At 43.9% G+C, this 25573-nt stretch overlaps 2 protein-coding genes across 3 annotated transcripts in view; both read left to right on the top strand.

The window, feature by feature from the left end:
* Window positions 1–4196: 4196 nt before the first annotated feature.
* Window positions 4197–10800, top strand: aifm2 (AIF family member 2; the record flags this gene model as incomplete). Of its 2 annotated transcripts, XM_079248693.1 has the most annotated exons (9): window positions 4197–4371; window positions 4995–5110; window positions 5343–5462; window positions 6607–6699; window positions 6838–6946; window positions 7032–7184; window positions 8323–8523; window positions 8617–8801; window positions 10267–10800. In XM_079248693.1, the coding sequence occupies 8 exons, from the start codon at window positions 4197–4199 to the stop codon at window positions 8766–8768; spliced, it is 1119 nt and encodes a 372-aa protein (XP_079104819.1). In that variant the 3' UTR covers window positions 8769–8801; window positions 10267–10800. The 2 variants fall into 2 exon arrangements, with proteins under 2 accessions (XP_079104819.1, XP_079104818.1); XM_079248692.1 differs by lacking the exon at window positions 10267–10800 and having other exon boundaries at window positions 8617–9156.
* Window positions 10801–19647: 8847 nt separating this feature from the next.
* The window catches only part of ninl (ninein-like), a gene marked incomplete at its 5' end in the record, with an annotated part of 46587 nt that continues 40661 nt past the window's right edge, over window positions 19648–25573 (top strand). The window contains 3 exons of the mRNA XM_079248709.1: window positions 19648–19830; window positions 21398–21494; window positions 25022–25212. Of these exons, the coding sequence (XP_079104835.1) occupies window positions 19648–19830; window positions 21398–21494; window positions 25022–25212 (471 nt within the window). The remainder of the gene's footprint in view (window positions 19831–21397; window positions 21495–25021; window positions 25213–25573) is intronic.

Below are 25573 nucleotides of genomic sequence, written 5' to 3'. Positions count from 1 at the left end.
TACACCTTGTAGATAGAAAAAGAGAGAAGGAGAAAATAAAGGTGACTTTATTTACCCGTAAGTAGATTTGTTGCAGAGATTTCAGGTTTGGTATCACAGACGACAGTAAATAAAACAGACACATTAACAGATATTCTGACATTCACAATGACTCGCAAAGTCAAAAATAAATAAATAGTTACATTAATTGATAAATTATTTCAAATTCTAAAATTTATTAAGGAAGACTGCTGCAGATAGAAGAAAACTGTTCCTGTAAGGTTTTGTCCTGCAGCTCGGCAGCTGGAACCTGCGTCCTGATGGGAGAACCTGAAACTCCACAATGGTGGGAGTCACAGCTCACAGTGTTAAAGGCTATACACTGTACCTGCCTGGTGTACGAGGCCTCAAGACTCAGCTGAGGCTCACCAATCAGCCTACTGGACCATTTAGTAATCTGACTGACTTTATTTCTGTCCCTCAGAGCCAAATGTAATATCTAGATAACACTAGTCCCTAACCACCAAGCTACAGGTTAGTGTCCAGAATGAACGGGACCCAAGGCTAATACTTGTATTCACAGAATTTTATTGGTACATAAAAAAAGAAAAGAAACCCTTAAAACTTAGAGGAAGGCATTGGACACAATAAAAACACACAAATAGGGGCTCGGTTTACCTGACCAACCCACCCAACTTGGTAATCATAAGCAGTCAAATTACAGTAGCTGGAGGCAATAAGGTATCTTGAGGCCTATCACAATACCCATGGTTCATGCAAGCAAAATAAAATCACAACACACCTTTAAAATAAAACAATTTGGAAAATTGTACACGGCATATAAAAGACCCTCTATGCCACAGCCTCTATTCCGATCACTTAACCCTGGTGGGGGTGGTCAGAGCAACCTAATTGCCGTAATGCCAATCCTCTAATAACATATGGGGGTAAAATAAGAGTGGGGAAAGAAAAGCAATAACAATGTCTCACTCTCCTAAAAATAAACAAAATATTAGCTCAGGAACATTCAACCACAGGTTAACAAATTTTACCTTGCAATAAAAGTAGTACCTTATTCATATATAGGCTCCGTAAAGCATTCGTCCTCGGTTAACAGCCCTGCAGCGTTTGATGTGCACCTTCCAATATGCCTGCTGACGACCAGAGCTGGGGCTGCATTAAATTTACATGTTGGGAACTAGTTCCAATAACATTTTGATTACAGATTTTTTTTAAAAAGCAACTTTACATACCACAGTTATTTTCTTTGCCCACAGACACAGACGGTAGCGCTACACAGCGTCCACTCAAACAAATCCTACCAGCGCCAAAACACCTGGTGAGATTTCCACAGCTGAAGCTGAGTGACAGCATGACGGAAAGCGGAAGCTAGGTCGCTATAAACACTCCCGTCTGCTCTGGGTCCTAAAGCCTGTCGACACTCCGTGTATAGTAGTTTACACACTACACAAATTACCAAACCAAGGAAGATGACTAAACTGATTCAATAAAAGATCTGTAAAAGAGAGAGAGCATTGTTGTGTCAATATCAAAACGTGACAGCTTTCTGAGGCAGAACAGACGTTGATGTCCCTTTATATACAGCTTCAGAGTTCTCCTCAAAGCAGAGTCATCTGTCAATCACAGTTCCCAAATATCTAGAGCTCTGCACTGGTTCGACATTTAGACCAGAGATGGTTGTGACCTCCGGTGTGTCTTTTATCCTCCTGAAATCAGCGGTCATGTCTTTGGTTTTGGATGTGTTTAGCTTCAGGTTGGACTCTTCACACCACTGAACAAACTGACTGATAATTGGGCCATGGCCATTTTCGTTTCCCTGAAGGCTCACAATCACAGTGTCATCAGTGTATTTCAAAACAAAAACATTTTTAAAAGTACTCTGACACATGTTAGCAGGGGGGCTAAATGTTAGCCAGGAATTTTGGGCCCAATGAAAGACAAGAACATAGACCTCACCACTTGATCGCAAATTTTAGACTTTTGTTTTTGCTTCAAGCTGAAAAAAAAGCTTTTCATGGGAATAATAAAGATCTAGTGCTGTGTTTAACCCTTTATGGGTCAAGTTACTATGTTTGATCACTTTTTTTACTTTCATATTCAGCATGAAACTTTTTTTTTTTTTTTTTTTTGTTAATGTAACAACACAATTGATGTGTTGGTTCATACCAGAAGGAAAATTTTAGTTTAAAAATTTCTAATTTGAAGGTATTTTATTGACTACCCTATAAAGGGTTAAATCACAGTGCATACATCTAACTGTTATTTTATTATAAATTTATTTATTTATTATTTATTTATAAATTTATACTACTGCTATATTTTATTACTATCTTTGAAAAAAGTATTTATTATTTTTAATGAAGGTTTAAGGATATTCTTATATAGTTTGTACATCTGTTTGGGCCCCTATCAAGTCGTGGGGCCCTTAGAATCCTCCTAACTTTCCCCCCCATATGGCGCCTCTGCACGTTAGCGTAGTTCCTGTAGTTTCAGGAGAGTACTGTTGTCACATTTTAGTCTGGTGCAGAATTAGCTGCTCTACAGTCCTGGACTTTGGTTACTCTAGTGGCACATTGTCACCAACTTGTAAAACAACAGAAGAAGAAGAATAAAATGATGATGCCCTTGGTTTGTGGATTTCTGCTTCCATGATGCTCCAGATGTTTTGTATTGGTGAAAGGTCTGGACTGCATGCAGACCAGTTCTCCTGCTGTTGGTTTTGGCGTGGTCTTACTGAAATCTGCAAGAGTCAAAGATTTTGTCAATAACTCCCAGATGAGCTCAGCGATGATGGCATGAACTGGTTTAACTGGTTTAGCTGTGTCTCTGAAGGATATAGTTAAACCGTTTAAACCCGACCGTGTGTCCCGCTGGAGACAGTCTGATGTTTCTGTCCTCCACTATAGTTTCATAACAATTTGATAACAATGACATGACATTAAATAATGCTGAGTCACGTCAAGTTTGCTGCTGAAAAACGAACAAATTTCTAATTTTCGAGCAGCTGAAACGTTTAAACAGTGAAGGATCATGGTAAATACAGCAATCCAGTGTGTGAGTGTTATTTTCAGTGTTTTCTGCCACATTTGGTGATAAGTTGCTCTGAATTCTAACATTTCCTGCAGTACCTGAAAGCAACACTACTCCCGTCAGACGGAGAGTATTGATCTGTGATTGGTGTAGAGCTGATGTCGTCAGAGGGAAGAGGCAGAGCTAATCAGGAAAGTAAAATACAGCTGAGAGGAAACAAGCCTCAAAGCAGCAGCAGACTGGCAGCAGGTAAGTTCACATCAGTAGGCCGATTTTCTTCCTTAAAACATTTAAAAACCGAGTTAAGAGTTTTTTCTGTCCAAGTCAACGCGAAGAAGTTCTGTCACGTTACGTACAGCCCTGGAAAAAAAAAAGAAAAACTCTCCAAAAACCGGTGAATACGGTCCACAGTCAGGTCATTTCTGGACTATTAGTCCTGAACAAATTAGAGCACTTTTCTGTTGAACAGTGGGACAAAATACCTGTTAACAGATATACACACACACACACACACACACACAAAGAAGAGTTACCTACACACACAAAGAAGAGTTACCTACACACACACAAAGAAGAGTTACCTACACGCAGACCTGATTCTGATGGAGGAAGAGCTGAAGATGAAGTCTGAATGATCTCGGATGTTTGGGATGTCTGCATGGGTGTGATGTTTATCATCAAATGTCAGATAAGATGTACTTTGTTGATCCCTGAAGCGAAATCCAGAAGCATCATGCAAATATTTCTTTAGTTGCTTCTTCAGTTTTCAGCTTGTCACACACACACACACACACACACACACACACGTTGACATGTGGTGTAAGCCAACAAGTTTACCGTTAATTGATGATTGGACAGTTTTATTAATATTTCTGACATCAGAGCAGTGATGTCATTGTTTCTGTATGTTTGTTTTATTGTTTAAGCTGAAGCTTATATTAAAAAAAATATTTAAATATTTAGAGAAATTATTGAAATATTTTTGATAAAAACTGGAAAAATGTGATAAAGTTCTTAGGAAAAAAAGCCAGAATAAATATTTTTTAAAATTCTCTCTGACAAACTGTTTGATATGATAATTATTCAAATTCTAAATAATAAATCATGAAAAACTTATTAAATGTGGACACTGTAGCCTCATTATTCCAGAATTTGTTGGACCACAGATGGGGAGTCAGGCGTCCATACCAGAAGGCGTCCACGTGGTGGTGGTGGGCGGAGGATTCGGCGGCATCGCAGCCGCTCAGCATCTGAGGTCTGGAGGACTGGACTTCACACTGATCGACATGAGAGACGCTTTTCATCACAACGTGGCGTCTCTCAGAGCATCTGTACAGCCGGGTTCGAAGTTTCCACAGATACACTTCATCTCACTCTCTGATCTCATTTAAATTATACTTTTATTCTTCTGTTTGTTTTCTTCTGTTTAGACTTTTTTTCTGTACGTTAGCAGATTTTTTTTTTTTTTTTTTTTTTTTTTTTTAACATTTTAGGCTTTTTTTGTACGTTAGCATGTTTTTGTTTTGTTTTGTTTTTACTGTTTAAGCATTTTTCTGTACCTTAGCATGTTTTGTTTTTTTGGTTTTTTTTTACAATTTAGGCGTTTTTCCTGTTCATTGTCAGGGGTTTTGTTACATTTTAGGCATTTTTCTTTACGTTAGCATGGTCTGTGTTACAATGTAGGCATTTTTCTGTGCGTTAGGGTTTTTGTTACATTTTAGGCGTTTTTCTGTACATTATCAGGGTTTTTTGTTACAGTTTAGGTGTTTTGTTCTTACTTTTCTGTAACCCTTCCTACATGAAGTTCAGATAACAGTGCTTCTTGCAGTAAAAGCAGATTTTTGCTGTGTCACAGTGACTCAGATGAACTTTACCACAGATGAGCGTATTTTTAGTAATAATGAAATCAGAGTGCAGAGCCTCGCCTCTGACCTTTGACCTCTGACTCTGTATCCTGTTTGCAGGATTTGCTCGGAGGACCTTCATACCGTATGCTGAGACATTTGGAGACAGTTTCGTTCAGGGACGGGTTGAACGAGTCGACACCGAGAGACAGATGGTCATCCTGCAGGGAGGGAGGGTGAGGACAGAGAGACGAGGGACTAACTGTCCCTTGGAGGGGAATAAAGGAGCATTACAACACTTATCAGTCAGACATCAGTTTCAGACCAACAACTTCCTGTTTCGACATCCTTTAATGAACTGGCTCTTCAGCTGACCAGAGTTACCTGGAATTAATATTTAGACTGCAGTCAGAATGAAGCCTCTCGATGCCACACCCACAAGTCTCCGCTGATGTTGTCCCTCTCCAGGAGATCCAGTACTCCCACCTCATCCTGTGTACTGGGACAGACGGGCCGTTTCCTGGGAAATTCAACACAGTGGCATCGTATGAAACCGCTGTGCAGGCGTATGAGGACTTCATCCAACAGGTAATATACACACGAACCTGAGACAGCTGCTCTGGAGTGTCTGTCTGTGTTTTTATATGTCCTGATACAGATGTCCCTTCACCATGGTAACCTGGTCAAGGTAGAGGAGTCTCAGAAGGATCAGGCTAAAAGGGTTTGAAAGACCTGAATGGACAGGCACCAACACAGTCTAAACACCTGAAAAGAGGAAACCAGGATGCCTTCCCAGAACCAGGCCTTGGAGAGGAGCTCAGGGATCCTCTGGTTTTGAGTTTGGGTTCAACATGAGCTGGTCGACATGTGAAAGCAGGAAACTCTGCATGTCCAGTACCAGGTTCATAGACCGGCTACTGGGACTTAGAAAGTGGGTTTATTGGGTTTGTCTCTTCACACAACACGGGGCTAGACCCTGCCATGGTCTGGAGTTGTCTGGAGAGGAGGGAAGAGGAGCTGGGTGGGCTTCAGAGTATCCGGCCCCCTCAGAGCCGCCAGGTGGTGTTCTCCGTGGTCCTTGCAGGATTCTATGAGGGACGCTGCAAGTCCAGGGATGTCCTGAATCGGCCCGTCAGGTCCATGTTTGCCCAAAGCAACAGCTGCGTGTGTGTTCTTGGCAAGCCAAACTTGTTTACAGTTTGGGATGAGCGAGGCTGTACCTGAAGATCCTGTCTGGTGTGTTTGTGGACAACATGTCCAGGTGCAGTCAGGGAGAGGACGCTGTCTGGTCTGGGAATTCCAGGATTTCATCTTTTAGCAGATAGTTTATTCATAAAAAACAAGATCTTAAGGACATACTGGGGCAGGTTCACAGCTGATTGTGAAGTTTTTGGGATGAACGTCTGCTCCCATGGGTATGACGCCATCGTTCTCAACCAGAGAAGGATGAAGAACTCCTCCCAGGAAGAGTCTTTACTCGAAGCGGAGGAGTTTAGATCAGGAAAGGATTGATCCAGGTGGATGGATGGACAGATAGACGGATGGGTGGGACATAAAGTGATAAGGTTCACAGACTTTTACACATTCTTGTAATCATGTGGACCAAACTGCAGTCTAGATGGTACAAAAGGTTTCAGAGCTGGTTTTTGGTAGTTTATGGCCTGGTTTTTACATCTGCAGGTGGGTATGGGTATGGGAGGTGTGTAAATCAGCTGTTTGTGTATGTGTGCAGGTCCAGGCTGCAGATTCAGTGTTGGTGATTGGAGGAGGATCTACTGGTGTGGAGATGGCTGCTGAGATCAAGACAGAGTATCCAGATAAAAAGGTGACGACAAACTGATCTCTGATCAGATCTGTCCTCAGTCTGACCTCTGAGACCGCTCTGATCTGCAGAGAAACTGGTTTTCTGTAAACCTCATCTACGTATTTACATCCTTTTTCCTGCCTCATTTCTTTCTTCCAGGTGGTTCTGATCCACTCCAGAGTTGGGCTGGCGGACCCAGAGCTGCTGTCCAGTGTCAGACAGCAGGCCAAAGAGGTTCTGTTGGAGAAAGGGGTGGAGCTTCTTCTGGGTATGACAGCATGTTCATACACTGACCCGAGTCTGTTAGACCAGGTCCTGTCCTGGTTTCTGAGTCCTGCTGCCGTTTGTTTCAGGACAAAAAGTGAAGAACCTTTCGGAGCTGAAGCTGAACGTGATTCAGAAAAACATGGTGGTGACGACAGATAAAGGAGAAACACTGACCACAGACCTGATCATCAGCTGCACTGGTCTGAGGGTCAACTCTGCGGCGTATGCATCCGATTTCTGTAAGTCAGTAGTAGTGATAACCCACATATTCTATTCTATTATGTTGTACACATGAATATGTAATATATTTATGACCATAAAATTACATAACTATTACAAAATGTTACCCTAAAGAATTATTTACGAAGAAAAATCTCACATTAATTAAACAAACGACTTCATGCCTGTGCATACAAGCTAAAATTGAGGTGATGTGATCGTATTTTCTTTCCCCAGTTAAAAGTTGTTGCTGCAGACTTCTGGACTAGCTGAAAACGTGGTAGAAGTCTCCATAAAGATCGTTCCAGTAGTCCAGATGAGGAAAAAAATAAAAGCATGCACCACTGCTTCAAAAAGATTAAAAGATGGAAAAGATTTCATGTTTGATTAAAGAAGAAAGTGATAACTACTGGAGTTTATAACAGTATTAAACTGTTTATCAAGTTTATAATCACCTTCCATGGTGACGCCACGGCTGGCGACTTTGGAAATCACAAAATTTTGGAGAGGTCCCAAGTCAAAGGGAGGGATTCCCCCCAGCAAGATCTGGTCTTTCGCTCTTTCAGTTCTGACTAGGTTAACCAGGCCTTGACGTCACTAAGACGGTTGAGTAGGGTCCTCAGGGTCTCTAGGGTCCTCAGGGTCTCTAGGGTCCACAGGGTCTCTAGGGTCCACAGAGTCTCTAGGGTCCACAGGGTCTCTAGGGTCCACAGGGTCTCTAGGGTCCACAGGGTCTCTAGGGTCCTCAGGGTCTCTAGGGTCCTCAGGGTCTCTAGGGTTCACAGGGTCTCTAGGGTTCACAGGGTCTCTAGGGTTCACAGGGTCTCTAGGGTCCTCAGGGTCTCTAGGGTCCACAGGGTCTCTAGGGTCCACAGGGTCTCTAGGGTCCACAGGGTCTCCAGGGTCCACAGAGTCCACAAGTGCCATAGATTCCACAGAGTCCACAGAATTCATTGGGGCCACAGAGTCTGCAGAGTCCACTGTGTCCAGAATCCACAGGGTCCACAGAGTCCATATATTCCATATATTTAGTCCACAGAGTCCACAGAGTCCATATAGTCCATAGAGTCCACAGAGTCCACAGAGTGTACCTAAAGATGAGTGAAAATGACAGATGATCTGATCAGAAATGAATCCCTGATGTGTTTGTTCTGCCAGCTGGAAGTGTTGCTGATAACGGAGCTCTGAAGGTGAACAATCACCTCCAGGTCGAAGGTTTCTCCAACGTCTTCGCCTTGGGCGACTGCACCGACATCAGTGAACCCAAGATGGCGTACCACGCCGGTCTCCACGCCGCCGTCGCTGTAACAAACATCATAAACAGTCTGAGCGGGAAGCAGCTGACGGAATATCGTACAGGTACGCCTGTAGGCAGTCTGTTGTTACAGTCTATGGTTTTCACTCGTCTCCTTTCTGAGTCGCCGGTTGGCTGAGGCTGTTCCTTGTTGCTAGGTAACGTCACCATGCTGCTGGCGATGGGCCGAGACGACGGCGTGGGTCAGTTTAACGGACTGAGGCTGCCTCGTTTTCTGGTCACTCTGGGAAAGAGTCGAGATCTGCTGCTTTGGAAGAGCTGGAGGGAGATGCAGCAGAAACAGCCCTGATGCTTCCTCTTCCTCACCTTCAGTTTCATCATGGTGCCATCATCATCCTCTTCCTCACCTTCAGTTTCATCATGGTGCCATCATCATCCTCTTCCTCACCTTCAGCTTCATCATGGTGCCATCGTCATCCTCTTCCTCACCTTCAGCTTCATCATGGTGCCATCGTCATCCTCTTCCTCACCTTCAGTTTCATCATGGTGCCATCGTCATCCTCTTCCTCACCTTCAGTTTCATCATGGTGCCATCATCATCCTCTTCCTCACCTTCAGCTTCATCATGGTGCCATCGTCATCCTCTTCCTCACCGTCAGCTTCATCATGGTGCCATCATCATCCTCTTCCTCACCTTCAGCTTCATCATGGTGCCATCATCATCCTCTTCCTCACCTTCAGCTTCATCATGGTGCCTTCATCCTCTTCCTCACCTTCAGTTTCATCATGGTGCCATCATCATCCTCTTCCTCACCTTCAGTTTCATCATGGTGCCATCATCATCCTCTTCCTCACCTTCAGCTTCATCATGGTGCCATCGTCATCCTCTTCCTCACCGTCAGCTTCATCATGGTGCCATCATCATCCTCTTCCTCACCTTCAGCTTCATCATGGTGCCATCATCATCCTCTTCCTCACCTTCAGCTTCATCATGGTGCCATCGTCATCCTCTTCCTCACCTTCAGTTTCATCATGGTGCCATCATCATCCTCTTCCTCACCTTCAGCTTCATCATGGTGCCATCGTCATCCTCTTCCTCACCTTCAGTTTCATCATGGTGCCATCATCATCCTCTTCCTCACCTTCAGTTTCATCATGGTGCCATCATCATCCTCTTCCTCACCTTCAGCTTCATCATGGTGCCTTCATCCTCTTCCTCGCCGTGTTTTCATTTCCATCATCACAGTGCTATAATCATCATCTTCCTCGTGATGTCTTTATCTTCAACATGTTGCCTTCATTTTCATCCTCACAGTGTCTTCCTCTTCATCATCATGGTGCCATCATCATCCTCTTCCTCATAATGTCTTCCTCTTCATCCTCACTGTTTCTTCATCTTCCTCCCAGTATATACATAATCATTTTTAGGTGACTTCATCCTCTTCTTCATGGTGTCACTTCATCTTCATCATTATGGTGCCATAATCTTCCTCTTCCTCATAGTACATTCATCTTCATCCTCATGGTGCCATCATCATCCTCTTTCTGACAGTTCTTTCTATTAGTGCCTTCGTCATTTTCATGGTTCCTTCATCATCTTCATCCTCATGGTGCCATCATCATCCTCTTTCTGACAGTTCTTTCTATTAGTGCCTTCGTCATTCTCATGGTTCCTTCATCATCTTCATCCTCATGGTGCCATCATCATCCTCTTTCTGACAGTTCTTTCTATTAGTGCCTTCGTCATTCTCATGGTTCCTTCATCATCCTCTTCCTCATGGTGTCTTCATCTTGATCACAGTCCCTTAATCTTCATCCTCACAATGCCTTAATCCTCTGTCTCACAGTGCCTTAATCTTCTTCATGGTGTGTTCATCATCCTCACAGTGCCTTCCTCATCCTCAGCCGTCTCAACACAGCCTTCACTGCCAGATGATGAAGGTCTGAGTTTACGCTGATGTTAAAGCTAGTAAAGTTCTGTGTTTTATCAAACTGTAAAACTCCATCATCGTATATTTTATAAACTGTTCTTCTTTGCTACATTCTGCAACACGTAAACTCATTGAAGATGTTTTCAGGAGGAAACGTGGATGGTCTGACTCGGTCTGACGCTTTCATGCACCTGCATGGAAAAACACTCCCGCTATAGATTTTTATAACCCTGAGCGACAGTCTGCAGGAGTCTGAGCTTTCAGCAGCAAGGTTTACACTGATGTCATTCTGTATTTTAACGTACTAATTAAAGTATATTATTTCAAATCAAGTTGCAGAGTAAACATTTTAAATGAAGATTAAGTTTTAAAACTGTTTACTTTTTATTTCTAAACTCAGCATATTAAACATGTTTTTTTATTAAAACAGTAAAATCATGAAGATTTAGTTTCATCCAGTTTCGTATTTTAGTCATTTTGCTGTCAGAGCGCCCTCTGTTGTTCACTGCCCTTTATTGTAACATTATCAAAAAATAAAGTAGAAAAATGTAAATGATCATTTTACAGATGTGATTCATGGTTATTACATTATTTCATTTCTGCCACTACAATGAATTTTTCCTTTTCTTGACATTGCCAGCTACTACAGTTAGTAACTTTTGTTGTTACCAACTTATTACCAGATTATTACTTCAGTAATTATCTACTTTAATGCAATGCCACATTTTTAAATACAGTATTTTACCTCGACAGACATGTGATAATACTTTTTTTTGGTTAGTAATGATATTTGAAATGTATTTGATTTATTGTAATGTATATGCCATCCATCCATCTTCTGCCGCTTATCCGGGGTCGGGTCGCGGGGGCAGCAGCCTAAGCAGGGAAGCCCAGACTTCCCTCTCCCCAGCCACATTTGCCAACTCTGCGGGGGGGATCCCGAGGCGTTCCCTGGCCAGCCGAGAGATGTAATCCCTCCAGCGTGTCCTGGGTCTTCCCCGGGGTCTCCTCCCCGAGGGACGTGCCTGGAACACCTCACCAGGGAGGCGTCCAGGAGGCATCCTGACCAGATGCCCGAGCCACCTCAACTGGTTCCTCTCGATGCGAAGGAGCAGCGGCTCTACTCTGAGCCCCTCCCGGATGACCGAGCTCCTCACCCTATCTCTTAAGGGAGAGCCCGGCCACCCTGCGGAGGAAACTCATTTCAGCCGCCTGTATACGAGATCTCGTTCTTTCGGTCACGACCCACAGCTCATGACCATAGGTGAGGGTAGGAACGTAGATCGACTGATAAATCGAGAGCTTCGCCTTCTGGCTCAGCTCCTTCTTCACCACGACAGACCGGCGCAGAGCCCGCATTACTGCAGACGCCGCACCGATCCGTCTGTCGATCTCACGCTCCATCCTTCCCTCACTCGTGAACAAGACCCCGAGATATTTAAACTCCTCCACTTGAGGCAGGACCTGACTCCCGACCCGGAGAGGGCAATCCACCCTATTCCGGCTGAGGACCATGGTCTCAGATTTTGAGGTGCTGATTCTCATCCCAGCCGCTTCACACTCGGCCGCGAATCGCTCAAGCGAGAGCTGGAGATCATGACCAGATGAAGCCAACAGGACCACGTCATCCGCAAAAAGCAGGGACCCAATCCTGAGGCCACCAAGTCGGATCCCCTCAACCCCTCGGCTGCGCCTAGAAATTCTGTCCATATAAGTTATGAACAGAATCGGTGATAAAGGGCAGCCTTGGCGGAGTCCAACCCTCACCGGAAACGAATCCGACTTACTACCGGCAATGCGGACCAAGCTCTGACACCTGTCGTACAGGGACCGGACAGCTCGTACAAGGGGGTCCGGTACCCCATACTCCCGGAGTACCCCCCACAGGAGCCCCCGGGGGACACGGTCGAATGCCTTCTCCAGGTCCACAAAGCACATGTAGACTGGTTGGGCAAACTCCCATGCCCCCCCCAGGACCCCAGAGAGGGTATAGAGCTGGTCCACTGTTCCGCGACCAGGACGAAAACCACACTGCTCCTCCTCAATCCGGGATTCGACTATCCGGCGGACCCTCCTCTCCAGGACCCCTGAATAGACCTTACCAGGGAGGCTGAGGAGTGTGATTCCCCTGTAATTGGAACACACCCTCCGGTCCCCCTTCTTAAAAAGGGGGACCACCACCCCAGTCTGCCAATCCAGCGGTACTGCCCCCGATGTCCACGCGATGCTGCAGAGGCGTGTCAGCCAGGACAGCCCCATAGCATAGCATCCAGAGCCTTAAGGAACTCCGGGCGGATCTCATCCACCCCCGGGGCCTTGCCGCCAAGGAGCTTTTTGACCACCTCAGCGACTTCAGCCCCAGAGATAGGAGAGTCCACCCCTGAGTCCACCAGCTCTGCTCCCTCATGGGAAGACGTGTTGGTAGGATTGAGGAGGTCTTCGAAGTATTCCCTCCACCGACCCACAACGTCCCGAGTTGAGGTCAGCAGCACCCCATCTCCACTGTACACAGTATTGATGGAGCACTGCTTCCCCCCCCTGAGCCGCCGGATGGTGGACCAGAATCTCCTCGAAGCCGTCCAGAAGTCTTTCTCCATGGCCTCGCCGAACTCCTCCCATGCCCGAGTTTTTGCCTCGGCAACGGCCGAAGCCGCATGCCGCTTAGCCCGCCGGTACCCATCAGCTGCCTCCAGAGTCCCACAGGCCAAGAAGGCCCGATAGGACTCCTTCTTCAGCTTGACGGCATCCCTCACTGCTGGTGTCCACCAACGAGTCCTGGGATTACCGCCACGACAAGCACCAACGACCTTGCAGCCACAGCTCCGGCTGGCCACCTCAGCAATAGAGGCACGGAACACAGCCCATTCGGACTCAATGTCCCCCGCCTCACCCGGGACATGTTCGAAGCTCTGCTGAAGGTGGGAGTTGAAGCTCGCTCTGACAGGGGACTCAGCCAGACGTTCCCAGCAGACCCTCACAACATGTTTGGGCCTGCCAGCTCTGACCGGCTTCCTCCCCCACCATCTGAGCCAACTCACCACCAGGTGGTGATCAGTTGACAGCTCCGCCCCCCTCTTCACCCGAGTGTCTAATGTATATGCTGCTCAAAAAATAAACAAAAGTAACATGTTGTAGATCTGAATGAATGAAATATTTTTATTAAATACTTTGTTCTTTCCCTAGCTGAATGTGCTGACAACACAAATCACACAAATTATCAATGAAAATCAAACGTATCAACCCACGGAGGTCTGGATTTGGATAATTAAAGTGGAGAAACACACTACAGGCTGACCCAACTTTGATGTAATGTCCTTTAAACAAGTCAAAATGAGGCTCAGTAATGTGTGTGGCCTCCGCGTGCCTGTATGACCTCCCTACAACGCCTGGGCATGCTCCTGATGAGGCGGCAGATGTTCTCCTGAGGGATCTCCTCCCAGACCTGGACTAAAGCATCCGCCAACTCCTGGACAGTCTGTGGTGCAACTTGGCGTTGGTGGATGGAGCAAGACATGATGTCCCAGATGTGCTCAACTGGATTCAGGTCTGGGGAACGGGCGGGCCAGTCCATAACATCAATGCCTTCGTGTTGCAGGAACTGCTGACACGCTCCAGCCAGATGAGGTCTAGCATTGTCTTGCATTAGGAGGAACCCAGGGCCAACCACACCAGCATACAGTCCCACAAGGGGTCTGGGGATCTCATCTCGGTACCTAATGGCAGTCAGGCTACCTCTGGCGAGCACATGGAGGGCTGTGCGGCCCTCCAAAGAAATGCCCCCCCACACCATTACTGACCCACTGCCAAACTGGTCATGCTGGAGGATGTTGCAGGCAGCAGAACGTTCTCCACGGCGTCTCCAGACTCTGTCACGTCTGTCACATGTGCTCAGTGTGATCCTGCTTTCATCTGTGAAGATCACAGGGCGCCAGTGGTGAATTTGCCAATCTTGGTGTTCTCTGGCAAATGCCAAACGTCCTGCAGGGTGTTGGGCTGGAAGCACAACCCCCACCTGTGGACGTCGGGCCCTCATACCACCCTCATGGAGTCTGTTTCTGACTGTTTGAGCAGACACATGCACATTTGTGGCCTGCTGGAGCTCATTCTGCAGGGCTCTGGCAGTGCTCCTCCTGTTCCTCCTTGCACAAAGAAGGAGGTAGCGGTCCTGCTGCTGGGCTGTTGCCCTCCCACGGCCTCCTCCACGTCTCCTGATGTACTGTATGTCTCCTGGTAGTGCCTCCATGGTCTGGACACTACGCTGACAGACACAGCAAACCTTCTTGCCACAGCTCACATTGATGTGCCATCCTGGATGAGCTGCACTACCTGAGCCACTTGTGTGGGTTGTAGACTCCGTCTCATGCTACCACTAGAGTGAAAACACCGCCAGCGTTCAAAAGTGACCAAAACATAAGCCAGAAAGCATTGGAACTGAGAAGAGGTCTGTGGTCACCACCTGCAGAACCACTCCTTTGTTGGGTGTGTCTTGCCAATTGCCTTTAATTTCCACCTGTTATCTATTCCATTTGTACAACAGCATGTGGCATTGATTGTCAATCAGTGTTGCTTCCTAAGTGGACAGTTCCATTTCACAGAAGTGTTGCTGACTTGGAGTTACATTGTGTTGTTTAGGTGTTCCCTTTACTTTTTTTTTGTTTTAGCAGTGTATATATAAAATATATCATTTTAATTGTATTATGTAAATATTTGAGAAAGATTAATGCTCTTTAATTGTCTTTTCCTGTTTATCACAAAGGCATACTTGTATAATACAATGTAAGCATTTATATTCAGATATATTTATTTATTTATTCATCAGTGAGTGGTAATGAATGGGATGACTCACTGACATCCACTGAAGTGTTTTATTTACAAATGTACCATCCTTGGTCATGGATATGTAAGAAAAAAGCTTGTAAAATAGGTGCCCACTATGCATTAAAGGGTTAAAGGGTTTTACATGTTAATTTTGTATTAACATCATGTTATTACACTATTACCATGTTATTAGCCTGCTGTGATGTAAGCACTTCTAAAAGAAATCTCATGCATGCTATTGGTTGCCTCAGCTGGATAATTAGACTGTTCTCATTATGGATGTGGTGGAACGTTCTTATCGTGTATATGGTGGAACGTTCTTATCGTGTATGTGGTGGAATGTTCTCATCATGGATGTGATAGAAGGTTCTCATCATGGATGTGATGTGGCCGGAAATTCTCATCATGTATGTGATGGAACGTTCTCAAGATGTATGTGATGGAGCCAGAGATTCTCATCATGTATTGGATGAAACGTTCTCATGTGTGTGATGGAAGGTTCTCATCATGTATGTGGTGGAACCGGAGATTTTCATCATGTATGTGGTGGAACCGGAGATTTTCATCATGTATGTGATGGAACAGGAGATTCTCATCATGTATGTGATGGAACGTTCTCATTATGTATGTGGTGGAACAGGAAATTTTCATCATGTATGTGATGGAACGGGAGATTCTTATTATGTATGTGATGGAACCGGAGATTTTCATTGTGTATGTGATGGAACCGGAGATTTTCATCATATATGTGGTGGAATGTTCTCATCATGTATGTGGTGGGACAGGAGATTTTCATCATATATGTGGTGGAACAGGAGATTTTCATCATGTATGTGGTGGAACGTTCTCATCATGTGATGGAACATTCTCATCAAGCATGTGAAGAAACGTTCTCGTGTGTGATGTAGCGTTCTCATCATGTATGTGATGGAGCCGAAGATTCTCATCATGTATGTGGTGGAATGTTCTCATCGTGTATATGATGGAACGTTCTCAAGATGTATGTGATGGAGCCAGAGATTCTCATCATGTATGTGCTGGAACGTTCTCATCATGAATGTGATGAAATGGGAGATTCTCATCATGTATGTGTGTAACTTGGATCACCAGTTCTGAAGAAAACGTGATCCAACATGAAACCAGCAAGGTGAACGCGATAAAGGGACCGGAAGTTTTTAATCACTTGTTCACGTTTATTTTGTAGGCCTACCGGAAAACCCGGTTGTGTGAGTGTGTGTGCGTGTGTTTGTGTGTGTATATCAGCGCGTGTCAGAGCTTCTTCGGGCAGTCGGTACCGCTGCTCCGTAGCTCCGTTACTTGGCCTCGCTGGTTGTTTGGAGCTGCAGAACTGCATTCATGGAGGTAACGTGAGGTTTTATCGGACAGCGAGGAACCAGAGGAGAAGTTTCCCGCGGTAAGAGTCACAACTTAACCGACACTCAACCGTGAACCTCCGCTGTTGCTTAACGGACACTTTCCGTTAGTTTCCTCGCACTTTAACGGCGGAGGAAAATGGCGCAGAGAAAAGTTCGTAAAGTTTTTATTCGGTCACCTCCACTCTATTGTTCTGCGGCTCGCGCCTCCGTTCCCATGGTGAAGCTTCTCCGGCTCGCGAGAGTCTCCGGACAGAGCCGAGAGCCTCTCCGGTAACATCCGAGTCTGGCATAAAACGGGTCGTGATCCGGTTCTACCTCGGATTCTTGTTCTACCTCTAGTTCTGGTTCTGGACCTGCAGATTCAGACTTAATACTGATAAACCTGTAAGCAAAACAATAATTTTTACTGAATGAACACAGATGCTAAAAAACAAACACTGTAGTAAAAATAACAAGGAACAAACTAAAAACTAAAAAACTTATATAAATAAAAAAAAAAAAGGTTTGTTAAATTAAAAGTTGAATTATCTACAAATAAAATGAAATGTTGTGTCTACATGGTGTTTATTTAGACAGAGCGACAGACTCCTTAAAAGGCCATTCATTCATTCAGATTGGAAACAAATAATGAATGGCCATATATATATATATATATATATATATATATATATATATATATATATATATATATATATATATATATATATATATACATACATATATATATATATATATATATATATATATATATATATATATATATATATGAATGAATAAAGTATCTTTGATTTTATACACACACACACACACACACACACACACACACACACACATATATATATATATATATATATATATATATATATATATATATATATATGTATGTATATATGTATATATGTATGTATATATGTATATATATATATATATGTATATATACAGGTTAAAAAAAAAAACATTATTTCAATTGATAAATTATACGTATGAAAGGGAGCAGAAAGACGCCAAAGTTTATTCATACCCACCCCTTATTTCACTGCTCATACTTAAACATTTATTTACAAATGTGCATTGGTTCTTAACAAAATAAAACAGAAACAACCAATGGAAAGAACAAACAAACTGAGAAAATAGAGGACAAAGCCCAGATATTTACTCTGCAACCCATTATCTTATCTGTTTCTGCTCAGTCAGGATAATATTCTGCCCAAAATTACCATTCTTCATCTGCTTATCTATTCAGGAACATGTTTCTTTACAACTTTTTGAACTGATTCACGTTTGCACTGTTTTTTAACGCTAGTTCCAAAACTCACCCTAAACACTGCTATCCATATATTTTGTTCTGACCTTGAGGTTTTTAAAATGAAGTTTCTATTTAAACTATACTCACTCTTTCTGTCCATACATTTTTGATAGTGTACTGAAATTGGTTATTTCTTGCTTTGTACATCATTCGTGCAGGCATAAATTGAAGCAGAGAATTTCAGTATAGCTGACCTCAAAATAGTGGATTAGCATGTTCAAGATGTCCAGTACCAGTATTATTAATTCTTATTGCCTTTTTTGTATTTTCTATAATGGTGGTGGCTGTTTTTGCAGGTTTTACCCCATATCTCCACACAATAACTCAAGTATGGTAAAATGAGTGTAAAATAGCGTGAACATAGTGAGATATGGTCCAGAATATGTCTTCATTTTCCTTCTATTGACATAGATTTAGCTAACTTTGATTAACTTTGATTTATTTGTGATTTCCAGCACATTTTAAGATCTACAATCAAACCAAGAAATTTATTTTCAGACTCTTTCAATTTGTATGTTGGCAATTTCCAGTTTTATTTGAGTCTCTTTATGTTTCTCAGATAGCATCATTGTTTTCCTTAAATTTAATGATAATTTATCATTCTCAAAAGCTGCTGTAAATTGTCACAGTAATTGTAAACTAAATTAGTTATATCATTTTTGACATTCTGTATATGTTGTTTATATATATATATATATATATATATATATATATATATATATATATATATATATATATATATATGTATATGTATATGTATAATGGAATATTTTGGAACAAGCGCCAACCCCTTATTAAAATAATATTATTAATGGTGTCAAATGATGTATTTAAATCTGTAAAAAAAAAAAAACCCTGTTGCAAACTTTATGTTGTCTATGCCATTTTTGATTTCTCTAATCAGTTCCATTATTGCTAAAGATGTCAATCTATGTGTTTGGAATTCATATTGATTGTGAACTAGATGGTTGTGTGTATCAATGAAATGATCAGGTCCATCTGTACAAAGTTTTTCAAGTTTTTGGAGAGCTGGGAGAGTAAAGAAAGAGGCTATAGCTTGTGGAATGGTGTCCATCTCCTATCTTATATAATGATATTGTACAATGATATTTAGGACATTTTCTTACAATGTGCAGAATTTATTCAGTTGCTCTGAGAAAGTTGGAGTTTCTATCTCAAAGACCAGCAACTCCTCCATCTGTTGCAGCTTTACCCTGCTTGAGTTCAGCAGGCTGAAACTTTCATAAAACAGGAAACTTATTGGAAAAAATGTCATAAACTGGGATTTGGAAGCAACCAGACAGACTGTAAATATCAGCAGTCAGGAAGGAATATTCCAAACAAGGAGATGCTTGAGGCTTTACAGGTTAGTTCAGGTAAGGTTTCATCATCAAAATCCAACAAGACGTCAGTGCAGTCAGGACAGAAGCTACCTACCATCAAAACGTAGGTAAGATTAAAATATCACGGTAGTCTGGATGGTTTTATCTGAGCAGCTGGACTTGTGGAACCAGAGCTTTTACAACCAACAATGACTTCACGGGAACTTTTCAGAATTTAATGTAGATCAACCAGGATCTGTAGATTTGCTAAATGTAATCAGCTAAACTGGTCATGATAACCTGCTGAGAGCGAGCACATGTAACAATGAAACAGCCGGAAACCAAGAACTAAACCCTGGCGCCCTGAAAATGTCAACTGTAAAGATCTTTATGAGGATAGAAAACAGAACCCTGAAGGATGCGAGTTCTGATGTGTGTTTCCTGTGCAGGTGTGGTTCCAGCGTGATGTGTGCTGATGGAGGAGGCGGAGCATAGTCGTTATGTCGCACAGCTAAAAGCTGAGTTTGACAGCTGCGACACCACGTCCACCGGCTTCCTGGACAGAGACGAGCTGACGGAGCTTTGCAGGAAGCTGCAGCTGGATGAACATCTGCCGCTGCTGCTCAACACGCTGCTGGGGGAGCGCACCTTCGGCAGGGTAACACGCACTGACACACACGGCAGCATACGTCAGCACATCCTACACCATGCAGCTACACACGCTCCAACACACACCGACAACCACTTTGATACACACGCTCGGACACACACACTGACACATGCGCTAACACACTCCGGCATGCTGTGTGATACACAACAACATGATCCAACACATACCTTGATGCATTGTCCAGCACTCACTGACACATGCAAATAATTCTTCGAGGTGCAGCAGTGCGCTCCGAGATGCAGCTATACGCGTCGAGATGCAGCGAAATGCTCCCAGATGCAGCAATGCGCTTCTAGAAGCAGCAACACACTCCGACTTGCAAGGACATGGTTCAAGATGCAACGATGCGCTCTGAGATGCAGTGACGTGCTCCGATATGCAGCAACATGCTCTGAGATGCAGCTATATGCGTTGAGATGCAGCGAGGCGCTCAGAGATGCAGCGACACACTTCGAGTTGCAGCAACACGTTTCGAGAAGCATCGAGGTGCTCTGAGATGCAGCTATACGCGTCAAGATGCAGCGATGTGCTCCAACATGCAGCGACACACTTCGAGATGCAGCTATACGCACCAAGATGCCGCGACACACTTCGAGATTCAGCTATACGCACCAAGATGCAGCGACACACTTCGACATGCAGCTATACGCACCAAGATGCAGCGACACACTTCGAGATGCAGCTATACGCACCAAGATGCAGCGACACACTTCGAGATGCAGCTATACGCACCAAGATGCAGCGACACACTTCGAGATGCAGCTATACGCACCAAGATGCAGCGACACACTTCGAGATGCAGCTATACGCACCAAGATGCAGCGACACACTTCGACATGCAGCTATACGCACCAAGATGCAGCGACACACTTCGAGATGCAGCTATACGCACCAAGATGCAGCGACACACTTCGAGATGCAGCTATACGCACCAAGATGCCGCGACACACTTCGAGATGCAGCTATACGCACCAAGATGCAGCGACACACTTCGAGATGCAGCTATACGCGTCAAGATGCAGCGACACACTTCGAGATGCAGCTATACGCACCAAGATGCAGCGACACACTTCGAGATGCAGCTATACGCGTCAAGATGCAGCGACACACTTCGAGATGCAGCTATACGCACCAAGATGCAGCGACACACTTCGAGATGCAGCTATACGCACCAAGATGCAGCGACACACTTCGAGATGCAGCTATACGCACCAAGATGCAGCGACACACTTCGAGATGCAGCTATACGCACCAAGATGCAGCGACACACTTCGAGATGCAGCTATACGCGTCAAGATGCAGCGACACACTTCGAGATGCAGCTATACGCACCAAGATGCAGCGACACACTTCGAGATGCAGCTATACGCACCAAGATGCAGCGACACACTTCAGCATGCAGTGACGCGCTCCAAGATGCAGCAGCGTGTACCGAGATGCAGCGACACGCTTCGGGATGCAGCGACACGCTTCGGGATGCAGCGACACGCTCCAACACGCTCTGACACATGCTTCTCAGCTGGGAGGGATGTTTCATGTTTTTATCCGTGTTCAGGTGAACTTTGAGGAATTTAAGGATGTCTTTGTGGCCGTTCTGTCTCGCTCTCTGGACTTCAGCACCTCAGAGGACGACAGTAGCTACCTGGAGCCAGGTGAGACCCTACGGTTGCGGCGTTTTCATGTTTGGTTAGATTACATTGCGAGGTTACAGAACTCGTAGTGAAGAATGAAGGAACTAGATCAGAACTTTTTTCAGAACAGTTCTGGCTTTTTACGGATAATGTGAGGAGATTAGGTCTGAAGTGTTCCCTGCGGGTGTTGGTGGATTTATTGATTATTCAGCCTCACAACAATGCCAGTATTTTATTTTTTCATTGATTAGGTTTAAGATCAGCAGTTTGTTTTGAGTTAAATGAGTGATGGTTGAGTCAGGTCACGTTTTAGTTAAATGCAGAGCTCACACTGTCTTCTGTTTGTGTTTACATCTGGCTGCCTGGAAACAACCTGAGGCCTGTACTACAAAGCTGAACTTTCTCTTTTCGAGTTAAGGTTTTCCGTAGTACAACGCTGGTTGGGTATAATCACCCTGGTAACTTATCATGACTGGCTAACCTAATCTGAAGCAGGTTATGTTGTGGGTAAGCACCACCTCCTAACCAATCAGATTATTGGAAAATATCCTGCCCATTCTTACACCGTTGGTTCGCAGATCTTGAGAGCGGCGCTTGAGACGGAGTGAGTTGTAAGGGACAGATGCAACCTTTTGATGAAGAAAGAAACTCCTGCTTTGAAGTATGTTTTTGTTTCTGACTTGTTACCAATCCGTTTTGCTCCACAAGGGCTGCATCTGAAACAAGGAGCTGAATAATAATGCTCACACATGGCAGAACTGCAGGACCATGAATTTATGGAACATACAACTTGTGCTGTCACAGCTCTGGATTATTTCTACACAAAATGCTCTGAAGTGTGGAAGAGAGGCGGCTGAACCTGAAATCAAATATAAAGAGCTACTGAAGCTCTGCCCAAACATCTGGGCTGTGACAAAGTAATCAGAGTACTGTCCATTTAGGTTCGTTAATTTGTTATCTATACCACTCAGTTCAATTCAGGGTCGGGGGGGCTGGAGTTTAACTCGGCAATCATTGGGCGAGAGGCAGGGTACACCTGGGACAGGTTGCCAGTCCATCACAGGGCCATCCATTTATATTGTTGAGAAATTCATATTAGTTTATAATCTAAAGCAGGGGTCGGCAACCCGCGGCTCTAGAGCCACATGCGGCTCTTTAGCGCCGCCCTAGTGGCTCCCTGGAGCTTTTCCAAAAATGTTTTTTAAAAAAATGGAAAAAGATCTATATTTTTGTTTTGATCTGGTTCCGTAGGAGGACAAACATGACACAAACATTCTTAACGTTTTCCAATGCTGTAAAAATGTGTAGAATAAATATTAAATTTTCATATTTCTGTCAAGGAAGATTTGCGTCATAGCCTGCGACACACGTAGCCTATCAGCAGGGCGGGAGGAGGCAGGTGGCTGTTGTAAACAAACCGGGGCTGTGTGATGCGCCATGGATCCCAAAGGGAAAAAGACAAAAATAACCGAGGAGAACAGAGGATTCAACGTTTCTTGGACCGAATCATTTGCATTTATTGCCAATGCGGAAGGACTTGCCTGAATGTTTGCTCTGTAGCGAGAAGTTGTCAAATAACAAAAAGAGTCATGTGGAAAGACGTTTCCAGGGAAAGCATGCTACATTTGCAGCCAGTACCCAGTTGGGAGTGACACAAAAAGTGCGATTGCATTACTTCTGGAGAAATTAGAGAAGTGCAAAAATAGATTTAAGTGGATTGCATCTCCAAACTCCACTACTGCTGCAAGTTTTGTTGCAACCCGGGAGATAATAAAGCGTAGAAAACCGTTCACAGATGGTGACTACATGAAGGAGTCAGTCATCAACATATCAGGACACGTATTTGCTAACTTCAAAAACAAAACCGAGATCATACAGAAAATCAAAGACATGCCCCTCTCCACTAAGACAGTGAAGGAAAGGACCATTAAAATGGCGGCAACATCACCGATCAGCAAATTAAGGACATTAATTCATCACAAGTTACATCTTACATGTTGAGAAGCTGACCAGTGATGTCCAAAAACAGAAGTCACATTAAACGAGTAAGAACATCATCCTTCATAGACACATAGTGAGTAACAAAGTGGATGTTTTTATAAGATGATTTCTGATTTTTGTCAGTATATATTTGGAATGACACTTGGTAATGGTGCTCAGGTCGGAGGATAGCTGCGTTGGTTGCGTGTCTAAAGAGAAGAGGATGCTGCTGCGTTTTACCATTGCACTGACTTGCTTGGCATCTGCACAGAAATCAAACTGTATTTATTTTATTTATTGGTTTATTTTTTATAAATGCAGGCTGCGTTTTATTGCGCTGTTTGTTGCCCAGATAAGGGGCGCGTTATGCACATTCTATTTTTTTTTTTTTTTTTTCGAATCCTCAAAATAAAAATGACATAAAAAATCGGATTTCTATATTGCATTTTTTTAGTTTCATCAAAGCAACAAAACATAACTCAATATAGTAATGAAGTTAAACATGAGACGGCATCGTACAACAGAGTAGTCAACGTGGTGCGTCATTCTCTACAGGATGCGCAGCGGGGAAAATAAACATTTTATCATTAAGGCTCATTATGTATTTGTAGCCAACTTATTCATTTTGATAGTAGGCTAATATAGCTAATATAGATACATAAAGCATGTGTTGCCTTCATGATAAGGCTTATATTAGGCTTTTAATTTTTTGCGGCTCCGGGCATATTTGTTTTTGTTTTTTTGGTCCAATATGGCTCTTTCAACATTTTGGGTTGCCGACCCCTGATCTAAAGGGTTTACACATTAACAAAGTTGTCTATCTTCTGCCAGTGTGCCTTCCTGGCTGTTGCTGCGGTAACAGGGTTGCTTTTGGCGCGGATGATATGTTTAAATTCTTCATATTTCTGAAAGTCTGTTCCTCCATGGTGACGTAGCGGCTCTGCAGGGTATCTCCATGTTGCTGATTGGTCAGAGGCAGCAAACTCCACCCCTTTTATGTGAGCACGCTGATCTTGATGGGAAAAGCTGGGTTAAGTTACCATGGTGATAACCAGCTGCGTAATTCCAGGTGAACTAGCCTGCAGAGCAGCCATGCCACCTGAATGTCAACCCAGGTAACGGAGAGATGTCTGAGTTATGTTATTCTGGGTTTGTAGTCCAGATCTCTGGACTCTCTGAGCTGCATCACCTCCACAACGAACTTTACAATCTTGTTTTCATGTTGAAATTTATTATTAGTTTATTCAAATTTTTCTGTGATTGATCAGACAAGTAGTCATTAAGAAGTTTTATCACTTTTTCTTCAGTGTTGCAGAATCTAGATATTCAATATTTCCTCCTCTCCCTCCTCTTCCTCCTCCTGTCCTTCCTCCTCTTCGTCTTCTTCCTCCTCTTCCTCTTTTCGTCTTTGTGTTCCTTCTCATCTTCTCCTTTCTCCTCTTCATCCTCTACATCATCTTTCTCTTCCCACTCTTCCTTCTCCTCTTTGCCTTCCTCTGCCTCCTCCTCTTCTTCCTATTCCTAACCCCCCCCCTTCCTTCTCCTCCTCTTCTTCTTCCTCCCTGCAGCTCTTCCAGAGGAGGTGAAGCCAAAGTTTGTGAAGGGAACGAAGCGTTATGGCCGCCGCTCTCGTCCTGACAGTAAGCTGACCTGCGACTCGGAGGACTCGCCGCCGTCCAGAACCGAACCAGCAGACTTGTCTCCACCTGGCGTCCGTAGGGCCAAACTGAGACGGTCCACGTCTCTGGAGAGTGTAGAGGTGAGACAGCATCCTCTGAACAGATACATCTAGTCTATATTTATGTAGAACGTTAGAATAGACATTGACATTTCCCAGCTGCAGTGAACACAGCATCATCAGAGGCTGGATGGAAGTACAAGCTAAATTACTAACAAGCGGACCAGACGAGCTCTCCTCTGGCTGACAGCTCATCTTGTCAAGCTGATGTTAACTTTAATGAAAAATAATCCTGGTCAGACCAATGTAATTAAATTCATTTATGGTTTTTGGACACAAAGCCGCTGCCCTACTTTAGCTACACCTTACCTAATCAGCTGCTGCTGATTCTTTTTAATCAGGCATGCAATGAATTAAGGCTGCGAAGGTTGCATCACTTGTA

Source organism: Telmatherina bonti (assembly GCF_933228915.1).
Source record: "Telmatherina bonti genome assembly, chromosome: 11".
Classification (NCBI taxonomy): Eukaryota; Metazoa; Chordata; class Actinopteri; order Atheriniformes; family Telmatherinidae; genus Telmatherina; species Telmatherina bonti.
This window is presented reverse-complemented; position numbering and strand designations above follow the sequence as displayed.